The sequence below is a fragment of the Diadema antillarum genome, unplaced genomic scaffold, assembly GCF_040938485.1.
Source record: "Diadema antillarum isolate AM-2024a unplaced genomic scaffold, OU_Dant_1.0 scf00000030, whole genome shotgun sequence".
Lineage (NCBI taxonomy): Eukaryota > Metazoa > Echinodermata > Echinoidea > Diadematoida > Diadematidae > Diadema > Diadema antillarum.
Genome location: NW_027270919.1, coordinates 1,844,667 through 1,865,150, shown reverse-complemented (window position 1 = coordinate 1,865,150; position 20,484 = coordinate 1,844,667). Strand labels below are relative to the sequence as shown.

Sequence of the window (20,484 nt, the reverse complement as noted above, 5' to 3'; positions counted from 1 at the left end):
TTTGATAGGCAATATGCATAGCCTATGGCACTACAAATGTATACCATGGTGATCAGTATTGTAAACTCTGAGACGTGATGCTGTAGTTCACAAGTAGTGACCCACTGACCCGTCTAAATGACCAGCAAGACATGTCTATGCAGCGCTGCGTGAGATGCCCTTCACTCACAAGTGTTAGCATGGGCAAACTAAATCAGCTCAGACAGTCCGGAATACCACAGGGCCTGGACGCACTGCAGAGGAGGTGATGCATAGCCTGAATACATTGTGTCTGGCCAATGGGCCTTTCATCTCAGTGGCTGGCTTGGCAGTGCTATCTGTCTTTGTACTGGTATGTTTTGTCGTAGAATTCTGGAAATTATGTGATTCATAATACATAGTATAAACACCATACGTCGCTGAAACAATACCAGTAGATTGTTTGACATAAAGCATTTTTTTTTAAATTATATTTGTCCACCAGGCCATAGTAAAATAAAACACACAGGGAGTAATGTCATTATATCTGAACATCCAGAAGACTTGGTCTAGCATTTGATTTGTATCTTTTGTCTCTGTACTTGCAGTATACAATATACACTGTACCCTGAATGTATTTGGCCAATATGATGCTGAGATGCTGTTTAAAACCAGAAAAAGAAAACAGAGTTTTTTTTAATAAATCTCATAAATTTTTAGGAAAGAAGGTTACTGGTATTTAGAAGTTGATAGCAGGATAAACTCCTGTTCTATAGAAAATCTATACACCGGAGAATTTGGAAAAAAAAAATCAGACATCAAAATAAAATGCTGACTTTAAAGAGTGGATGCAGCGCTACATCAACATGATTTTTCTGTGTTGTTGCTGTAGTCACACTTCAACAGTTCACTTGAGTGGGGGAGAAAGCAATGCTACTGCTGCCACAGCAATTTTTGCAGCCTCTACCCCCCCCCCCCTTCTAGCTGTATTATGTAGGACACAGGGTATAAGGCGACCTCGACACACACACAGAGAATATTCGAATCAAATCTTGATCATCATATTTGTTTACTTGGATGTTGCCACATGGAGAGTTATAGGAAGGGTAATGAAATTTGTGATAGTGACCCGGTCTCCACAGTTCAGGCCTTGCTGCTTCTTTTGCTCCCCAGTACTCTGTCCATAGAAGCAGCGTTACACAGCTATAAGTGGATACCAGCTGGTACTTCCTTACACAGTATTGTATAGGCGAGGAATGCAGTGCTCGAGCTTGGCTCCTAATGCCAGTAGAGGTCATTGACCCCGTCGTGTTGGCCTGCTCAATTCCTGGGATGGAGGGACAACACACTGTGTATACTCTTGTAGATTGCAAGTGATGCTTTAATAGTTTGGCAAAAATTTATGGGAGAACTCGGTCACGTGTGGTAGTAAGCATTGCTTCATTAGGGCTACGGTATGGAGACTTTGGGTACATGGTACTTCTTCTGCAGAGTAGGCATAAAGCCTTGGTGGGAGATTTTGTGTTATATCTGTGAACTGTGTATGAAATGTATTGTATAGCAAGCTAAGAAAAACACCCGGACTGTGTGATATGGTATAGTTACAAGAGAGGTCATGCAGTAGTATCTTATGAGAATCAAGGATCTACTGTTATATAAGCCATATATTTTGTGAGGTTTTTAATTTTGCAAATTTCGCCAGTCGGGCACTATTCATGAATTTAAAAACATGCGAAAATATTATCTGTGATCCCCACAATAATGTGACATGCATATATACACCTCTCTGTTCATCACTGTACTCCAAGATTATGAATTTATCCACTCGCAGTTTTAATTGTGAAGCCCCAATTCATGAAAAATTAGACTCCTAGATATATAGTAGTGTATACAGTACTTATTTTACAAGTTACTGTATACGCCATATATTTAGCGAGTCTAAATTTTCGCAACTCGGGTCTTTCCGATGATTTCTTGAGTGGTTAAACTTGCGATCATGGAGCACAGTAACTGGATGGAGAAATGTATGCATGCACGTCACATTTATGTTCGGATCAGAGTCAATATTTTCGCATGTCTTTAAATTCGTGAATAGCACTCGACTCGCAAAAGTTGTGAAGATAAAAACCTTTACAAAATATTTGGCGTATACAGAAATAAAGTGGCTGGTGAGGAACGTGCTGAGGTAAAATGGCCGAGTCTTCCTGATTCTACAGAAGGTTCCGTGAAAACAAATGTCTCCCTGATTGCTCTTTAGTTTGAAACCCTTCCTGATTTTGAGGATTGATTGTTGGGTGCCCATTTGAAAGACAAGAAAAATGGGACTAATGAAGATTTCTCTGTAAAGACTATCATTTTTGCATCCAGATATTGAGGAGGTCACCTGATAGACATATTCACATGATGTAGTTTTTGGGATTTGACACCTACTTGTAGGCTGTCATTACTGCTCCAATGCCAATCCGAGTAGCAATTTTTGTTTGATGTACTTCCTGGCCCAGCAGTGATTTACAAAATTTGCAGAAATTAAGAACTCACAAAAATCATGTCAGTATGGAATCCAGTCTGTCATGGAAGAGTACCCATGTCCACTTTGGTATGTTTTGAAATATAATATGTGTTGTCAATAAGCATGGGAAATTTGCAATGCATTTTCATATGATGTCATAATTGTACTAAAGTTTGAACTGTACAAGTTTATTTGTACTTGTGAATTCGAATCTGAAAGCAGGTACTTGTATAGCATTGAAACTTTTTTGTTTTGTTTCCACTATACAAGCTCTGTATTAAATGGTATAATGAACAGTAAACTAAATGTGTCTACCAAACACTGTGTGGCTGGGTACATTACTGGTGGTACGATACGTTAGTACTTTAGGGCAGCGATGATACACTTATAGTATGCTAGCACGCTTATAGGAGAGGTAGTGTGATGTGTGCAAGCAGCTGCATTTGCTTGTCATATTAGTGTCTGTGATACCAGGCAACTTGTCTGGCTAAGTGACATACCATGTCAAGAGATGTGTTTGTGCTGTCTCATGCAGTTCTATGTCCTTGCTGTACAAGTTAGCCACAGAATTTATTCTTTTCAGTTTTCTGTCTTTCCTACTACAAAGTTTATCAATCAAAATTAGTCTTTGGGATCATTTAAACCATCTCAAACTGTGAATATGACACAGAGATAAATTTGTGTGGAATGATACTGTTGAAACCAGTAAGGACTTTGAATGAGTGCTTTAAAGTTGTACCAGTATGTGACATCCAATGGGGACCTCAACATATTCCTCTCAGTAAAATGGCTACATGAATTTGCATGCAAGGATTTTTTTTTTTTTTTGATACACTGAATGGATAAAGACAAAATTTTCTTTCGTTTAATTTCTTAATGGGGTCAAATAACTAGGTCAAATGTTTAATTGCTCTCCTAGTAAGATTGCTGCTGAAACATTGAGAGAAAATTGATTAGATTAGGAATGTAGATATTCAGCTGATATTGAATGTATGAAGATACATTTTTTGATGGCCAGACATTAAAGTTCAGGGTCAGATATTTGACAGAGTTTCCTGGAGAAGTGCAAAAAAAAAAAACAACAACAACAAAAAGGAGAGGAAAATTAACATGAGTTGATGAGACAGGACATATTTTATGAGTTGATTCAGATGAAGAGGTAGACACAGTCAGAACTGGAGATCAGAGTATGGAATACCTCAGTCGATGATTTGTCAATTCTGATTGATTGAACCTGGGGGCATGAATTCAACAATTTGCCATCAGCCCCATGACACACATACTACCCCTTAGTACTCAACTGTCCAGATGACTCTTTTGTATACGGTTACGGTACACGGTGTAAGTACAAGTACTGTACACTTGGCTTTTATCGCGTGAGAAGTGACCATTTGTCAGATGTGATCTTAATGCAAACATCTGCGGCAGTGCCAGATGTATGAACTGATTAGTGCAATCACTATTGACCAAGTAAAATATCATCATGTGATTCTATTTGATTATTACATAAAAACCTAGAACTATGTGGACTGCTTTTATTGAGGGCAATGTTGATTGTCCCTCTGGACCTCGACAGTGCCCCCAAAAGTGAAGTTATGTCTGTTGTAATTGACATTGATACACTTCTGCTTTAATAGTATGATGTGCAGTCATTGTTATTCCTATTATTAAATTAATGTCCTTAATTTACTTTATCACACTCAGGTATGGCTTCATCACATTTGAAACACCTGAAGAGGCTCACAGAATTCTCAAGGATCAGGTAATGACTCTGAGTGAATACAAATTAACCAATTGGCAGTGTTGGAGCCAGCTTTTCATTTGGTGTGTATGTGTGTGTTTTGTGTTTATTTGAAAGAAGTGAGTGGTTGGAAGATGGAATGAATCCAGGATTCTTGAAGCTAAAGCGTAACAGTTTAGTGTCAGTGTGAAGTAAAAATAGGTGTGTATCTGCTTTGCAGCTCTTAAATGGTTTACCAGCACATTTCTAAGCCCTTACAGTACTGTATTGTTTCAAATGGCATCGATGAAATATTTGTAGTTCATGGTGAGTAATGTCTTTTCCTAGTTTTCGTTCATTTGCTTCATACTTTGAGTTTAGTATTTATTTGCTTGTTTGTTCAGGTTTCAAGTACATGTTGATTAAGTTCATATTAAAAGTGTCCTAATTCTGAGAATCCTAAAATCTTGCATCTTATACTTGGATTGTTATCTTTCAGGCAAATACATGTAAGTGCACACTTTAGAAAAAAGATAGAGAAAAAAAAACTCCACTTTCTAGTTGCCATTACAATTAGATGACTGTCGTCATACAAACTGAAAAATGAAACTGTCTTTTCCTAAAAACACTTAATATTTGTTTCATCTGAATGTATTGCATTTTAGGCAAATAGTCTGGTTTTCAAGGAGAAGAAGCTCAACATAGGACAAGCAATAAGGAAACAGGTAAACAATGTTGCTGCATCACAGTGTTGCTTTTCTTTGCACTGCACATTTATGGATTTACTTTCTATGTTTAAAAGGATGTCAAAGGGATGTCCATGTTTGCATGCTGTTATGGTAGATCTTCAAAATTTGATTTTCAAGATCAAATGAGTGATGAGAATTGCCCTGACCCAGTGCAGTAAATTAAGACTGAGATGTTAGCTCTAGTCCCTCCCTATCTCTTCACTTGGAGTGCCAAAATTTTAACAATTTCTCCATATTTGAAAAGGTACACTTGTACTTCAAAGTTTATGTTTGCGATATTTCAAGCACATGTAGTTGATAATGTGTGATAAGCATTTTGGTTTGCCAAAAGAGGGCAATGGCAGTTTTTGTGACTCTTGCCTTTCAAGCATCATTACTTGATACTGCCACTCTGTATTTAAAAGTCTTGATAATACAGTACATCATGACAAAGAACCCCCCCCCCCCCACACACACACACACACCAGTTGTACAAATCCTATCAAATGCTTTGCCCTCTTTAAAACTCTGCAAATTTTTGTGTTGCTGCTAGACTGTAAAAGTTTGCCTGACCATTTTGCATGCCTTCTCTGCAGACTGCCCCCAGCATGCCTTCGTATTCCATGTAAAATGTTGTTGTCAGGTCATCTCATATGTATCTAGATTTGGTCATATATGATGTTGGCTTTCTTGTTGGATATTTTGACAAGTTTGTTCACACTTTTTCTACACATGTTCTCATTTACTTACAGCCTGTCAAATTTCCAAAAGATGTTGGTGAGTTTGGCGCCTGCTTTTTATGGCTTTGTTTTGTGAACTTGTACTTTTGAGTGTTGGATTGGGGTTGCTGCTTTAGATTGCTTTGATAATGCATCTGAAATTTGGCTTATACATTGTATTCTGTTCATTCTATTGTTTACACTGCCTTTGAGGAAGATGAAATTGAGATATCTCCATCATTAATTCTTGAACAAGTGCCATATCTTCAGATTGCATGGTAGACCAACTCCATTGAGCGTATAGAATCTTGATGTTATGGGCAGGGAAAGCTAGGTTTATTTGCATGTGGTTGTTGAGGTCAAAGGACACATATTTTAGTGGTCAAAGTCATAGTCTTAAAATTTCATAAACAAATTTCCCTTGATAATTCTTGCTATCATTTTGAAAAGAATAATCAAACATTAGTTCATGGTTATGTTTTGACAAGTCCTTTTCCAATAACGGCTGGGGCTACATTTATCAAAAATTTGTCATCACAATTAAAGTCATGAAGTACATGTATGTGAAAACTTAGAACTGCTACTTTAATTGCTTATAGAAAATAAAATGTTGGCAGAATAATAGCACCACTAGGAAGATTTAACATCTCGAACCTACTGAAACAAGAAAAGCTATAATAAAAGTGAAGTAAAAATATGACTTCTAAATCAGCAGATGAACTCAAGATATTAAGCCGCTTTTCCTTCTAGATCCAGCTCTCATTCCCAGTGGGATGGTCTTCCATGCTCCCTCTGGTGCTTACAGCTACACCTACCACAATGGCGTGGCTTACTTCAACCCCTCAGATGTGCAGGCCGCTGCACACGGGCACCCAGCACCTACATCAATAGCCCATCACCAGCAGCCTGCCCAGGTTGGACCAACACACCACGAGTCATGTGTTTGCTTTTGTCAGTTGCAGAGACTCCAACTCCAAGCACGTTCTGATCTGGAGATTCTCCCGCCTGAAACTTCTAGCAAACGAGAGACTCCAACTTGATGTGTACAAAGCGCACATCACGAGCGCAAAGTCCCTTGCGGTCTAGGGTTCTAGATGCTCTCTCGCGCTATTTAAAGATGCTAAAAAGTTTTGGTACCTCAAAAGTGTCCTTGAATTTCCTTGTCTTAGTTTGTGTTTCAGGTTAAAGTACCTTTCATATAACTAACACTGTGAGACTTACTCGCCCCAAAGTGCTCTCATGTCTCAGTAATCATGCAATTAACTGCGATCAGCAGCCCCATACACATAGCGACCAGCAGTCCCATACGCATAGCGTAATCGGGCTTCGCATTGTAGCATTCAGGATCATGACAGATTTAGTATCGCAGGGTAAATGTCAACTTAAAATCCCATAAATTCTTCAATTTAAAGACTTACCAATTAACTTGAAGTATTGAAAACAGGCTTCGGGCAACGTTTGGTTCTGCCTATAGTCCCTTTCTGTTCGAATTGATGACTGAATGTGACTCGGTCGACAGGACCTTAGGAGAGCTACATACAGTACACTGAATACTACAGCCAGTGCATGCGAACACATCACATGCACACAAATTTCAAATCCATGAACGGATAAGATGTTTGTGTGCGCATGCGCTGGCCATGGTATCCAGTGTATGTAGCTCTCCCAAGGTCCTCTCGACCGAGTCACATTCAGTCATCAATTCGAACAGAAAGGGACTATTGGCAGAACCAAACGTTGTTCGAAGCCTGTTTTCAATACTTCAACTTAATTGGTAAGTCTTCAAATCGAAGAAATTTTTGGATTTAAGTTGACATTTACCCGCGATACTAATTCTGTCATGATCCTGAATGCTACAATGCGAAGCCCCATTACGCTATGCGTATGGGGCTGCTGGTCGCAGTTAGCTATGCGTACAATGGGCTGCACGCTGCTGGTCGCAGTCAGTGGTTTCGTACAATATTTATTGACGCTGGACAGCGTCGGCTCTGGTACGAAACCATTATTGCATGATTACTAAGACATGAGAGCACTTTGGGGCGAGTAATTCTCACAGACAACATACTTTAACTTGAAACACAAACCAAGACAAGGAAATTCAGGGAAGCTTTTGAGGTACCAAAACTTTTTATTATCTTTAAGGCTTATTTTTTAACATACAATGAAATTAAGCAAGAAATCATTTCAAGCGGGAGAAATTAAATCTCAAGCGGGAGAACGGGAGATTCTGCAAAAATAGGCTTTCGGCGGGAGATCTCCTGTCGAAAGCGGGAGATTTGGAGTCTCTGCAGTTGGTAGTGGACAGTTGTTGATACCACAGTGAACACTGACCACTGCACATCTGTAATTTTTTATTGTACACAGTTGTTAACTCTGCACTTTCCATCATCATGTACAATCTGGTCAAAAGACCATGATGTATTCAAATTCCATGCATGCTTTGATCACAAAAGATTGAAAAAACATTTTAATTTTCATTTTAAAAAAAAAGGACGACAAGAGAGATTAGGTAAACTCCTTAACTGTGACTTTAATATTTGTTTCATGTGACAATACAATCATTTCTTCCAATGATCATTGTGATGAAGTATTGACATCCAGCATTATAATGTTACTAACAAGTATAAACTCTGTTTGATTTGTGATCGACAGCCCCAGTTTGCACCGTATACGGTTCCCATCATGCTTCCCCAGGCTGGAACCCATGCCCACTATGTGACGAACCAACCCCAGCAGTACGCCACTTTCCAGCAGCCACAGACAGTTAGACAAGTAAAGCCCCATCCCCTTCTTCAATCTTTAACTTTTAGTGAATTCTTGCAGCATGTCTGTAAAGTTGTTCTTTGATAAGACTCAAGTTGTTAATATATTGCTGATGGATTCATATTCCTTGACCACACCACTTTCCGGCAGCAACAAACAGTTACGACAAGTGAAGCCCCATCGCCTTCTTCTTTAACTTTTAGTGAATTTGTAAGCATGTCTGTAAAGTTGTTCAATGATATGAGTCAAGTTGATAACATGTTACTGATGTTTTCATATTCCTTGACCGAACACTGGGCGATGAGATATGTGTAGTGCATGCTTCCTCCACTTCTGTGGCCCTCTTTCGAAAATGATTGGAATTTGCTTGATTGGTTGGCTTGGAAGAAACATTTCAATTTTTTTTTTGTCCTTTTTTTTTTCACGCTCTCTTAGTATATTTGAATCGGTAATGCAATTCTCCCTCTCACAACAAATATCCACCAGTAGAAACTCAGTGCATGTGATTACAGTTCGACCTCGATTATCCGGCCTCCTTTTATCTGGAAATCTCTATTATCCGGACGCGTTCACGCAGTGAAGGACTTTTTTTTCATCCAAAAATAAAGAAAAAAACAGTGACTTTAAACTCAATTAAAATTTCTACAAAACTCACACGATTTACCTACAATATTCCCGACAGAACTAACATAAATTCACACCACATTATCATCGTAAAAGTAAGCAGTCATCACCACCGTTGCGGGGTACGCTACCTGCCTAGCTGCCAGTGCACTGGGACGGCAGCTTGGACGGCAGCTACATGTATTTACATTAACATTGTGTCTCCCATATCTGGCCAATTCGCCTATCCGGATGAGCGCCGGTCCCGACATGGCCGGATAATCAAGGTCGAACTGTACTTAGAATTCAAGCGGCATGCATGAGTTAATGCTATGTTAGGCAAGCCTCCAGCAAGTGTTCTGGCTGTCAGGATAAGAATATGACACAGGTGTGTTTATATTTTAATGTGTTCATAAATTGGTCCATTACAGTATTTTTGTCAAATCCTTAGTTTCCAGGAGCTGGGATGGCACAGATGTGCCAGTTGCACCTGTTAAATCTGTCTGCAAGAATTCAAAAGTCTTTTGCTGTTGGGGCACAAAAACTTTGTATTTCAAACCCCAGCGACGTTGTAGTTTATCTCTGATTGTTATTCTGTACTGTATAGCGGCAGTGAAGGGTTGAAGAAGAGCTGTGAGGTAGATGTAAGATGTCATTTTTTTGTGTGTGTTTATCAGTACCTCAATCTTTCAAAGATTAACATGAAGTGTATCACACCTCTCTCTCTCTCTCGTGGCATCTAGTCAGCACCACAATTCCAACCACAGTGGCGATGGGTTCCTGCGCAAGTAAGTGCACAGCAAGCATATTTAAAGTGCACACAGATTCACTCACTCTCACTGTCTGCCTGTCTGTGTGTCTGTCTGTCTGTCTCTCTCTCTGAATCTTTCATTCTCTTTGACTTTCATGGCTTTTTCCATCATCTGTATATTCTGCGGTTAAGCCTCGGTCACGACTCATCGTGCGTGTTTACAGTCCGTACGTTTTTGGCGGAGGCCACGGCCGCAAAACATGGGGAAGGAGTGGCGAGAGCAGGAAGGGAGTACGGTTGCGCAAGGTGTAAGTCCGTGCCATAAGCGGTCGCGTCCATCGTGCGTTGTGCACGTGGTCAGTAAGTTGTACGTGCTTACAACGCGTTTACAATGTACGATTTCTATACGACTGCCACGTTGTCATACCGAGGATGTACTTTCACGTGCTGCTCATGTATGTTGTAAGTGCGTGCAAGTCGGCTGTACAGAGAACGTGCGTCACCCGTACTGGGGATGAATCCGTAGCACGACCGCAGCTCGAATGCAGCGATTGTTCTGCATGCATTTAAAGTGCTACGTTGTGTCTGCGTGATCCAAAATCCGTACTGAGGCGGTACTTAATACGTACGGATCCCCAAATTTTGCCCACGTTTTTGCAAGTAGACAGCACGCACTTGCAAGTACGGCGAGTTGTGACCGAGGCATTACTGTTAGATATCTCCAGAATAAGGACTCAAACTAATTTCCTTCTGTTTTTAACAACTAAGAATAATTTCAGCTCCAAGAGACATTGGCTCGCACAGTTATTTTCTTCTTTGTGGAATACGTGGGGTATAAACAGATATAAAGCCACAGGGTATGTGCATACATCTGCAAAGGAACAATCCAGCCAGTAGAGATTTACCTTTTGTGTAGAACACAAGAAATTATTTTGTAGTATGCATGTATTAGAAACAACAAAACTAATAGTCATTGACTCAAAATTGAAACTGAAAGCCACTCCTTTTCGTTTTCATTTTGTTGGGGAGAGGGGAGAGGGGGGAGGGCAATGGGGGATATTGTTATGGTGTATATCAAAGTTGAATATTGACTCTGAATTTCTAGAATAAACCTGAAGTAATGAAGATACAGTAAACAAGGAGCATGACGAATGTGGCTCAGGTTCATGACAAACGTCTTCTCTTTTCCACCAGGCCCAGCCAACTCCAGTAAACGGTAGCATGCTGTCACCCGTGTACCCCACCCCACCCCAGCCCCATGGCCATGAGCTGGTGTATCCACAGACCCACCACTACCAGACTCCAGAGATAGCGGAGGTGCCCATCATGGAACCCTCACCAGCTGAGGTAAAGAGATACCCACAAACCCATCAGGTCTCCAGCATTGCCATTTGATGGCATCTGTGTTTGCAGCCAAAAAACTTGGATATAGTGGACTCCCATTATAACAATGTCCACAGTACCAGCATTTTTTTTTCGTTATATCGACATTTTGTTGTATCCAAACAAATAAGCTATAAATGACATAGAGCGTATAATGTCGCAATGTGAATTTTTACTTCGTTTTTCTCGAGTGGAATTTCATCTTTAACTATGTTCGTTATAACGGGAGTGCACTGTATTATTGTGTTATAGAAAGTATGATAGCATTCTCTGTCTTTAAAATGTATGATGCCAGGCCTAAAACATCCAATGAGAAAGATAAAAAACAACAACAAACCATTTTACTGATGTCCTCAGAGTGTGATGCGTGCCAACAGAGCAAACAAGCCAGGCTGTCCATGGAGATTTTGCATTACAGCTGGCTAATGAGCTTTAGTTTGTATGTAGACCTAACAGAAGTGAGGACTTTTGCTTGTGTCACACAGATTCTTGTAAAATGGTTAGCCAGTACAATGTTGAAAAAGGTCACACTCAGCAAAACGGGCAAGGAATAACAATCCTTGGTGATTTACCCAGTGTGACTAGTTATGACCAACAAACATATCCAATACAGCATTTCATGTCATCTATGAATAGAAAAAGAAAACCTGCTGCTTTGTAGATGCAGAGCAGGGCCCTGATTCATAAAGCTGTTTGTAAAGTTACAAACAACTTACGAGCAACTGGTGATCAGTTCTTGTGCTGAATTATGGAAATTCTGATAAGTATAGCACATCAAAACTGATCACCAGTCGCTCGTAAGTTGTTCGTAACTTTACGAACAGCTTTATGAAACACCCCCCAGGTGTTTAATGTCTTGAAAACAACTTTGCTTTTGGCAGGAGGGAAGGGGGTCTTTATTTACAGTCATTCAGGGAGGGAGTTTGTACATACACTCATTCAGGTGTAAAAGGGTTAACTGACACACTATTGGCCTCTCTCCTTGCTTACCCTGTAGTTCCAGTGCTATAGGTACCATTAGCATTTACAGCAAGGTAAGTACTTGGGTGTGCTTGATGTATTTGTGTAAACTGGATGCCCCCTGATATGCAGCACTGATTTCTGCATTGTAACGGCATGAGCACTCCATGTTGTCTTTCAAGTATGTGAATTATACCTTGATGGTATATGCATGAATACAAGATCTCGTCTACCCTAGCCTTTTGTCAGGCCCTTGGGCATAGGGTTATATTCAACACCACAAGACTTTAAAGGACAATTTCACCTTCATAGACATGTGGGTTTAGTGAATGCAGCAATATTAGTAGAACACAATTAGTGAGAGTTTGAGGAAAAACAGATAATCCATTCAAAAGTTATGAATTTTTGAAGTTTCTGCTCAGACATGACTGGACGAGAAGACTACTATAGCCTGTGATGTCACATATGTGTACAACCATGTAAAGAAAGAATAAAGAAATTCAACATATTTCTAATTTTCTCGCATAACAAAAGAACACTTGACTTCTCTCTTTCAGAAGGCAGGGGGAATAGTATTACCCTTAAAATACGTCAGTAACAAGTCGAAGAAATGCACACATTATTCAAAAAGTAAAGTTTTGTGAAATTCTCTTTTTATTTTGAACCTTATATCGTTGTACGCATGTGACATCATACACTGTAGTCTTCTCATCCAGCAGTGACTGCACAGATACTTAAGAAATTAATAACTTTTGAACAGATTGTCTGATTTTCCTCAAACTTTCACTGATGTGTTCTACTAATATTCCTGCATTCTCTCAGTCCTTGTGTATATGAAGGTGGACTTGTCCTTTAATAATCAAGTCTTGCTTGCTACAGTGGAAACTGTAGGGCAAGTAGTAATTGGGCAAGGGAGCAGCGTCAGCCACTCTACCTTTTCAGACTTAGATCTGCTTCATCTTATTTAACTATGCATTGATGAAGACTCTGAAGCATGTATTTATATAGGCATCGTTAATGTTATAGTACTCTGCTAGTTGTGTACATTGATTAACTAGCCTGTACTTAATGCTACGTCCACCTGAACCTGATTTCAGTTGTTTCGGCCTCATTTCTTTTTTGTACCAATGGGTAAGATCTTGACGTACTGAATACGGGGGATTGAAAGGGACAAATGATTTGGCATTATTGCATGAAAATTTGGTTCATAGCTATTAACACACACTCAGGTGCATGTCACCAGGCTTTCCATGTGTCAGAATTCAGTGGAGGTCTGTATTTTCACTTTGTCAATGTCTAATATCTTATATGGCAGAATTGCAACAAGTGACAAATAGACAAATAAACTGTAGTCAATAAGTCATTATTGATATTAACGAGCCTAAAGTTTGAAGTCCTTGTTGAAAATATATTAATAGAAACAAGGACATCTGTACTTCACAAGTATGAGTATTTTGTCTTCTGTTTTTACATAGAAGAAGAAAGGAAAAGTTTGCAGACTATTTCTTGTTTGTCCAGGCAAGCACTTTAAGCCCAAAGTGAAAGCCAGTGTGTGTTTCAGACATATCTAATATGGATTGATGTTTGTAGCTGTAGCTAGTTTGTGGTATGGGAGTTTCCTTAATGGTCTCTTAGTCTTCCTACAGAAGCTACTTTTTGTCTCGCCCACTGGAGGTGAAGGCGAGACTAAGGGATCCAAATGGCGTCCGTCCGTCGTCCGTCCTCCGTCGTCCGTCGTCCGTCTCACATGTTAAAGTTTACCTGCAAGACTCTCTTATGATGCATAACTTGGCAACTGTTACAGCAATGGCATCCACACTTGGGTGATAGAAGCACTAGGGGTATCTTCATGTTATGGTGTTGTCAGAGGTCATGTGATGATGTCAAAGGTCATTTGAGGTCATATATTAAAGAGTATGTGCAAGACTCTTTTCTATGTTAAGTTTACCTGCAAGACTCTCTTTTGACAAATAATTTCACATAAGTTGCTTGGATTACAACCTAACTTGGGTCATAGATGCACTGGGGGTACCTTCATGTTATGGTGCCGTTGGAGGTCACAGGATAAGGTCAAAGGTCATTTGAGGTCATACGTTAAAGTTTACTTGCAAGACTCTCTTAACACATGTAACTCGACACATGTTGCTACAATGGCAATCAAACTTTGGTGATGGATGCACTGGGGGTACCTTCATGTTATGGTGCTGTAAGAGGTCACATGATATGGTCAAAGGTCATTTGAGGTCATATGTTAAAGTTTACTTGCAAGACTCTCTTATCACACGTAACTCAGCACATGTTGCTACAATGGCAATCAAACTTGGGTGATGGTAGATGTCTCTTGGGAAGTTGAAGGTAACCACAAGGTCAAAGGTTACAGACAGGGGTCAACGAACTTTTAGGGCCCAATATTAAGTTTTTAGGGCGCATTTCGTTTATGGCTCATAACTTTTGATCCCTTTGTCCGTTTGTGACCAAACTTGGATGGAAGATGTCCCTTGGGAAGGTGAAGGTCGTCACAAGGTCAAAGGTCACAGACAGGGGTCAACAAACTTTTAGGGCCCAATGTTATGTTTTTAGGGCACGTTTTGATTGTGGCTCATAACTTTTGATCCCTATGTCCGTTTGTGACTAAACTTGGACGGTAGATGTCCCTTGGGGAGTTAAAGGTCATCACTTGGTCAAAGGTCACAGAAAGGGGTCAACAAATTTTTTAGGGCCCAATGTTAAGTTTTTATGGCGCGTTTCGATTATGGCTCATTACTTTTGATCCCTTTGTCCGTTTGTGACCAAACTTGGATGGTAAATGTCCCTTAGGGTGTTGAAGGTCACCACAAGGTCAAAGGTCATAAGCAGGTCAATTAACTTCTGGGAGTTATAAAAAATATTAATTCCTTGTACGCGAATGGGCGAGACACAATTTGGCGATTGCCTTGTCTTCTTTTCTTTCTTTCTTTCTTGAGGGAGTTGCTATTATGTTGGACTAGTGAGTTATCTGAGTGAAAATCATTAATGTCACTTAGGGTTGTTATCTGGACTTGGCTGAAAATAATGGTAGCAGAGTGCAACTAGCAGCTTGCCTTATGAAAGAATGTACATTGTATACTCTTCTTTCACTGTTATATGCTGTGCTAAATTTTTGAAGCTGTCACAAAGTTCAGCTTTTCATTTTCGGAATGTGTGTTTGTGTGAGAGGAATTTCTTAAACAGTACTGTGTTTGTTTGTTTTTTTAATTCATTCCAAATGCAAGAGATGATATTGTTGTTGTTGCTTATGTGTGTGTGTACCTGCATGTGTGTGTGTGTGTGTGTGTGTGTGATAAAACATAGGTCATCAGAGTACAAAGAGATGGACAAGTATCAATGAAAGTTCTTGTGCCACACTCAAGAGAAACCACATTTTTCCACTTAGTTAAGTTTTGGTTTCCCAAGGCTCAAGTTGTTGATGCTGCTTAGGTTGTGCCCTGTTTATACGAGTAGAATGCTAAATGCCCAGTTTTCACCAAAGTTTTTATGCACACCCAGCTTGTTGTATGTATTTTCCTTCTTTTGTTTGTACATTGTAGATTGGCCCAGGCAATGGTTTAGCCTCCTCAAGCCACCATGCCTTGATAATTGAATGTTTTTGACACATACTGTCAAGTGTTTGCTTCAATAGCCCTGAAAACTTTTGCTTTGTTCACTGATTGGCTCTGAAGCCAGCTGTCTATCAATAGTGGTTTAGCTAATCCTCTTAAGCTCTGTTGTATGACAATGGCTTTACAAATCCTTTTAATCTCTGTTGTATGGCAATAGCTTTACAGTGAGACATTTGCTTCCTTCCCATTGAATGGGTTGTCTAAATGTCATTATACTCAAGTGGGGGGGGGGGGGGGGGGGGTTAACTCATTGTATGCAAGAGCCCAACTGAGGGAGCTGGATTACACAAGACAGTTTGATGTTTATAACTCTTGTCATGCTGTGATATGCAGTGTTAACTTTAATCATGTAAAGCGTTTTGTTCATCATGCGGGTTATCCAAGCATGTAGTAATGTATTCATAATTTTATGTTATTTTTTGTTTGTTTTGTTTGTTTGATTTGCTACCACTGCCAGGAGCTGTAAGACAGAAGCAAGGAATTCTAGACAATTTGAAAAATTTGTATATGATCATTTATTACATTCAAGCATGATAAACATGTACCCTGATGATGACAGTTTCAACCAAAAGACAAATTTAATGTTTGACAAAATGCTACAATGTATGACATTGCTTTGGATGTCCTGTAGGACTGTGTTGAATGTTGAATGTTGAATGTTGGCCAAAGGGCTAGGATCATGCAAAATTTGCTTAGAAGTCTGTTCTTTTCCCACTGTGACAGTTTTAGCTTTCCTTGAGCTAAAAATGAGGACCAATTTGAATTTCCTTCATGCTGAAATGAAGTTTGTGGATATTAAAATAATTGAACCTGCACATCCTGATGGCAGCTATGTTTCGCAACAGCATTGTATATTTAAGTTCCCGAGATAATAGTTGACTTTATGTTTTGTGCTATGTGCAGGGCACCACAGTACTGCAAGCAGAGCAGACCATGCCACCTCAAGTAATTGCTCGACAACCATACCTGGGCACCACAGAGCTGCAGCAGGGTTACACCACTTCCTATGACCCAAACGCCATCCCAGGTCCCCTGGTCCAGAAGGTGGCACCCAAATTTGCCGGCAAGCGTCCCATCAAGATGCCCCGACGTGGTGACCGGGCAGTGAAGACCATTCGTACTGACGTCACAGCCCCCTCCTGCACCTCCCCCATGGCGGCGGGCTACGCCAATCTGGTCATGGCCCCGCCCCGTATGGAAGAAGCTGTGATCATGAATATGAGCACCATGGGAGGCTCCGCCCACATGGGGACTCCCGCCCACATGTCTGGAGGTGGGGACAACTGAGCTTGTAGGTACATTCGTTCCCTTCGAGCACTGTGAATAGTGGGTACCGTGAGGGCATGCATGAAATGTGTGCTGTTGTAGTATAAAGTAGGCTGTGTGATGTAATACTGTCGTTGAACACATTTATTCAAAGAGATATGTAAAATAGAGGGTTTGTATATAGTTCATTGACGATACTTTGGCATTGAACTCGCTTGATGACTGACATATGTACATTGGTATACCATGTAGACTGCCATGTACTCATTGCTTCTATCAGGGTATAAAAATGATGAGTTTTTGTATGTCTTCCAGGAGTTTTGCCTCATTGCAGCTCCATCCATGCCTTACAAGTGGTAGAGACTTGCCATATTTTTCTGGTCCATGTCAGCAACACTGTATCGCAATACCTAGCTTCTCCCTTTTTATTTCTTATTTATCTGGTTCCATGTCATATTTTTTGTAAACCTCAATTACAACTGAACAACAACAACAAAAAAGAAATCTTGGAAAGAAATATATCGTATATGAAAAGTACTCAATATGCTGAAATGTTGTCATTTCTGCAAATGCTAGTATTACTAAGTGTCAAATATGTGTTTAACACAAAAGTTGTGCCAAGTACTCCAGAGGATTGCTAGACCCTTGCCTTTTATAACTCCATATGTTTGATAAACAGAAAGTTTTAATATCAAAGTATATTTGAACATATTTCATATACTATTATTGTTGGAAGCTCTTGGATGCCTGCCATGTATCACCTGAAATAGCATCCATTTGGAAACTCTTTGTGATAAAATGGACTTGCCTGTGAAATATGATACTACAGTAACTCAGAACTATCAGACGGTGACAGATTACAAGTCTTCTTTTGTGTTGACCTGCATGTTTGGATCTTTATTGTGAAACTACTCATGAATTTTGAATAGGGTTTGGGGTTTTTTGTATTGTGCTGCATGTGATGTTTTGTTTTGTTTTGTTTTTTTGTTTTTTGTTTAGTTTATGTTTGTGGATTCACCATGAGCGCAATTAATCTCATGATGTAATAATTGGATTTCAATTACACACAATTTTAGGATATGGTATGAAAGAGCTGCTAAGTAATCAAAGCTGGGTGGGGTGTGGTAAGGGTCATTGCTTGATATTGTAAATCAAATTTTAGAATTTTTGTCACTGTTAAATTAATCCAACTTTTATAACTAACGCCATCAAAGTCGGTAATATCCTGTAAAATACTAGATGAGACAGAAATGCTCATATTAGACCTAAGGTAGAAATTGATGGATGTCAGGTCTACAGTTTAAATATATAAACTACTTGATACAACTTGACCACACTTTACTGAACTTGGGGCGTGGCTATTTTAGGACAGGGCACTTTGATATTTAGGAAGCTCACTTGAAAAATATAGCAAAGATGAGGGGACATTTTTTTCTTTTAGATGTGTTCCTGCCATGCAATAAAGAAAAAGAAAAAAAGTTATGCTTTCATTGATAGTTAAGCCTTGAGAGAGAGAGAGAGAGAACACAATTGGACGAGCAACTCGATACTTGTGGGAAATACAGTCTGAATTATTTTGAGATACAAACTATAATACCTTGACGTTATGCAATATGTAGGTAAAGAAGTATAAGTCAGCACAGTCATTTTCAGTACGTTGTAGTTCATCTTGAGAAATATTATGCATTTGCTCTGAAGATGAATGGTTATCTTGTCGTATGACAGGTATGAGTATTCCATGGTTAGATTTCTATTTTTGAACCCCAGCTCTCTACCTTGCAGAGGTGTTAAGGTGAATCCCATCAAAATAAAGAAATGGAGTCCCATCATTGGCTTTAGCAAATGGTAATATAGAGAATCCAAACATTTTAGACTTCAGAGTGAAAGAGGCCTGACATTCTGAGAAAACAAGGAGAATTTTCAGCCAGACTTATTTTGTGTTTCAGTTTCTGGTGATTGTTCACAGGAGATAGTGTTTACTCTGTGTTTAAAAGCAATAATGAGTGGGACTTTGGTTTGCTCCAATTTACTGCAGTCCTTCACTTTTAATGCTATGCATTGTACTTTACTCACAGTTTATATAGTGTCACAGACACCGTTTCTTATTTTGCTCATATTTGTTTCTCTTTGTTTTGCTTTCATCCAATCTCACTACAAGATACTGTGCCATATTTTTTTGTGAAAATCGTATTCAATCCACATGCAAAGGTCACCAGTGCAACCGTATAACCGTGCCCTGTGATGTTCACAGGCATGGGTGCGATGAGTAGTGTGCTCTTATTTGTGTTGTATATATTGATCACCACATATCAGCTCATGTGTGCAAAATTGGTCATATGCAATATATCAAACTCATACTTTTCAACATAGTCTTCTCATAATGAAGTTGTAGCCTTTTTCGTAGTGTGTGATACAGCAGTGTACCAATGATTGCCTTTTCCTTCTGTTCGTAGACAGCTCACCATAGTATTAAAGTCAGTTACAGAAGGTAAAGAAGTGTTTATATGTCTTGCCAAGTGGCAGAAGAGAGAATGATGTGAATCTATGTGTGTGACGAAAGGCATTACTTACAGGAAGTACTTTCATATATATACTTGTAATTACAGATTAAGTTATCTTAGTGTGAAAAAAAAAGGTCTGTATATATACTACTTTTTGTTTTGTGGGGGGCATGTCCGTATAATGACATGCCTTCAAGATTTGTATGTTTCCATGTTGCTTTCATCTAAAGAATGTGAGACAGTGTGACATGTTTATCAGTTAAAAGTACTTTGTGATAATGTGTGTTCTTTTTTTGGTACAACCTATTGTATGTCTTGTAAGTATATGTCAGGATTCAAGGAACGGCGCTGACATCGTAGATTGAAGCTCGTTGGTATTAAGAAATGATCAGCTGAGTGGCATGTTAGCTGTCACAAGAAATGTCAGGTGATATGCAATGCTTTTACACTTCTAGTAGCGACATTATAGAATTTTACCTGCTTCATTGGCCTTCGTCCGTGTGGATGAAGTGTACTGGCTGCATATTCCACGATGAACAACTGTCGGTCATGAGTGCTATTCTGATTATTGTAGTTTTCTTGTTTGTGCAGTATTGGAATGTGTACTGTCTTTCACATGGCAGCTTTACCTGCCCATAGCTTCTCAAGTGTGCCAACAAACATGTCACATGTTCACAGGTACAGGTGGTCTCTTGTATGTATGTATCTCACGGGTATTACAAAACACATTTTCTTGGGATTTCGTCACCAGGGTGAAAATTGAAAAGTATTTGCAAACAACAGCAGACAGTATGCTTCCTACAGTGTTGGTATTTTAGACGAAGACACACCTGAATATGCAATATAAATCAGCAATACACCTAGATGTGCCTTGGAAATACGGGTACCATGTTGGTGCCCTCTGTAGGGGGGAAATGGAAAGGCAACTGAGAATAGTTTGCATCGTCTGTTAAGTCTTTATGTTTGTCCTTATTAGAAGAGCAGA

General features: G+C 39.5%; 1 protein-coding gene across 1 annotated transcript in view; it reads left to right on the top strand.

Annotated features, from left to right (window-relative positions):
- LOC139740739 (uncharacterized) overlaps positions 1–17,019 on the top strand; it is a 28,112-nt gene extending 11,093 nt beyond the window's left edge. The window contains exons 4-11 of the mRNA XM_071651310.1: positions 4,172–4,229; positions 4,853–4,912; positions 5,668–5,692; positions 6,385–6,548; positions 8,287–8,406; positions 9,744–9,788; positions 10,946–11,098; positions 16,636–17,019. Of these exons, the coding sequence (XP_071507411.1) occupies positions 4,172–4,229; positions 4,853–4,912; positions 5,668–5,692; positions 6,385–6,548; positions 8,287–8,406; positions 9,744–9,788; positions 10,946–11,098; positions 16,636–17,019 (1,009 nt within the window). The remainder of the gene's footprint in view (positions 1–4,171; positions 4,230–4,852; positions 4,913–5,667; positions 5,693–6,384; positions 6,549–8,286; positions 8,407–9,743; positions 9,789–10,945; positions 11,099–16,635) is intronic.
- Positions 17,020–20,484: the final 3,465 nt, after the last annotated feature.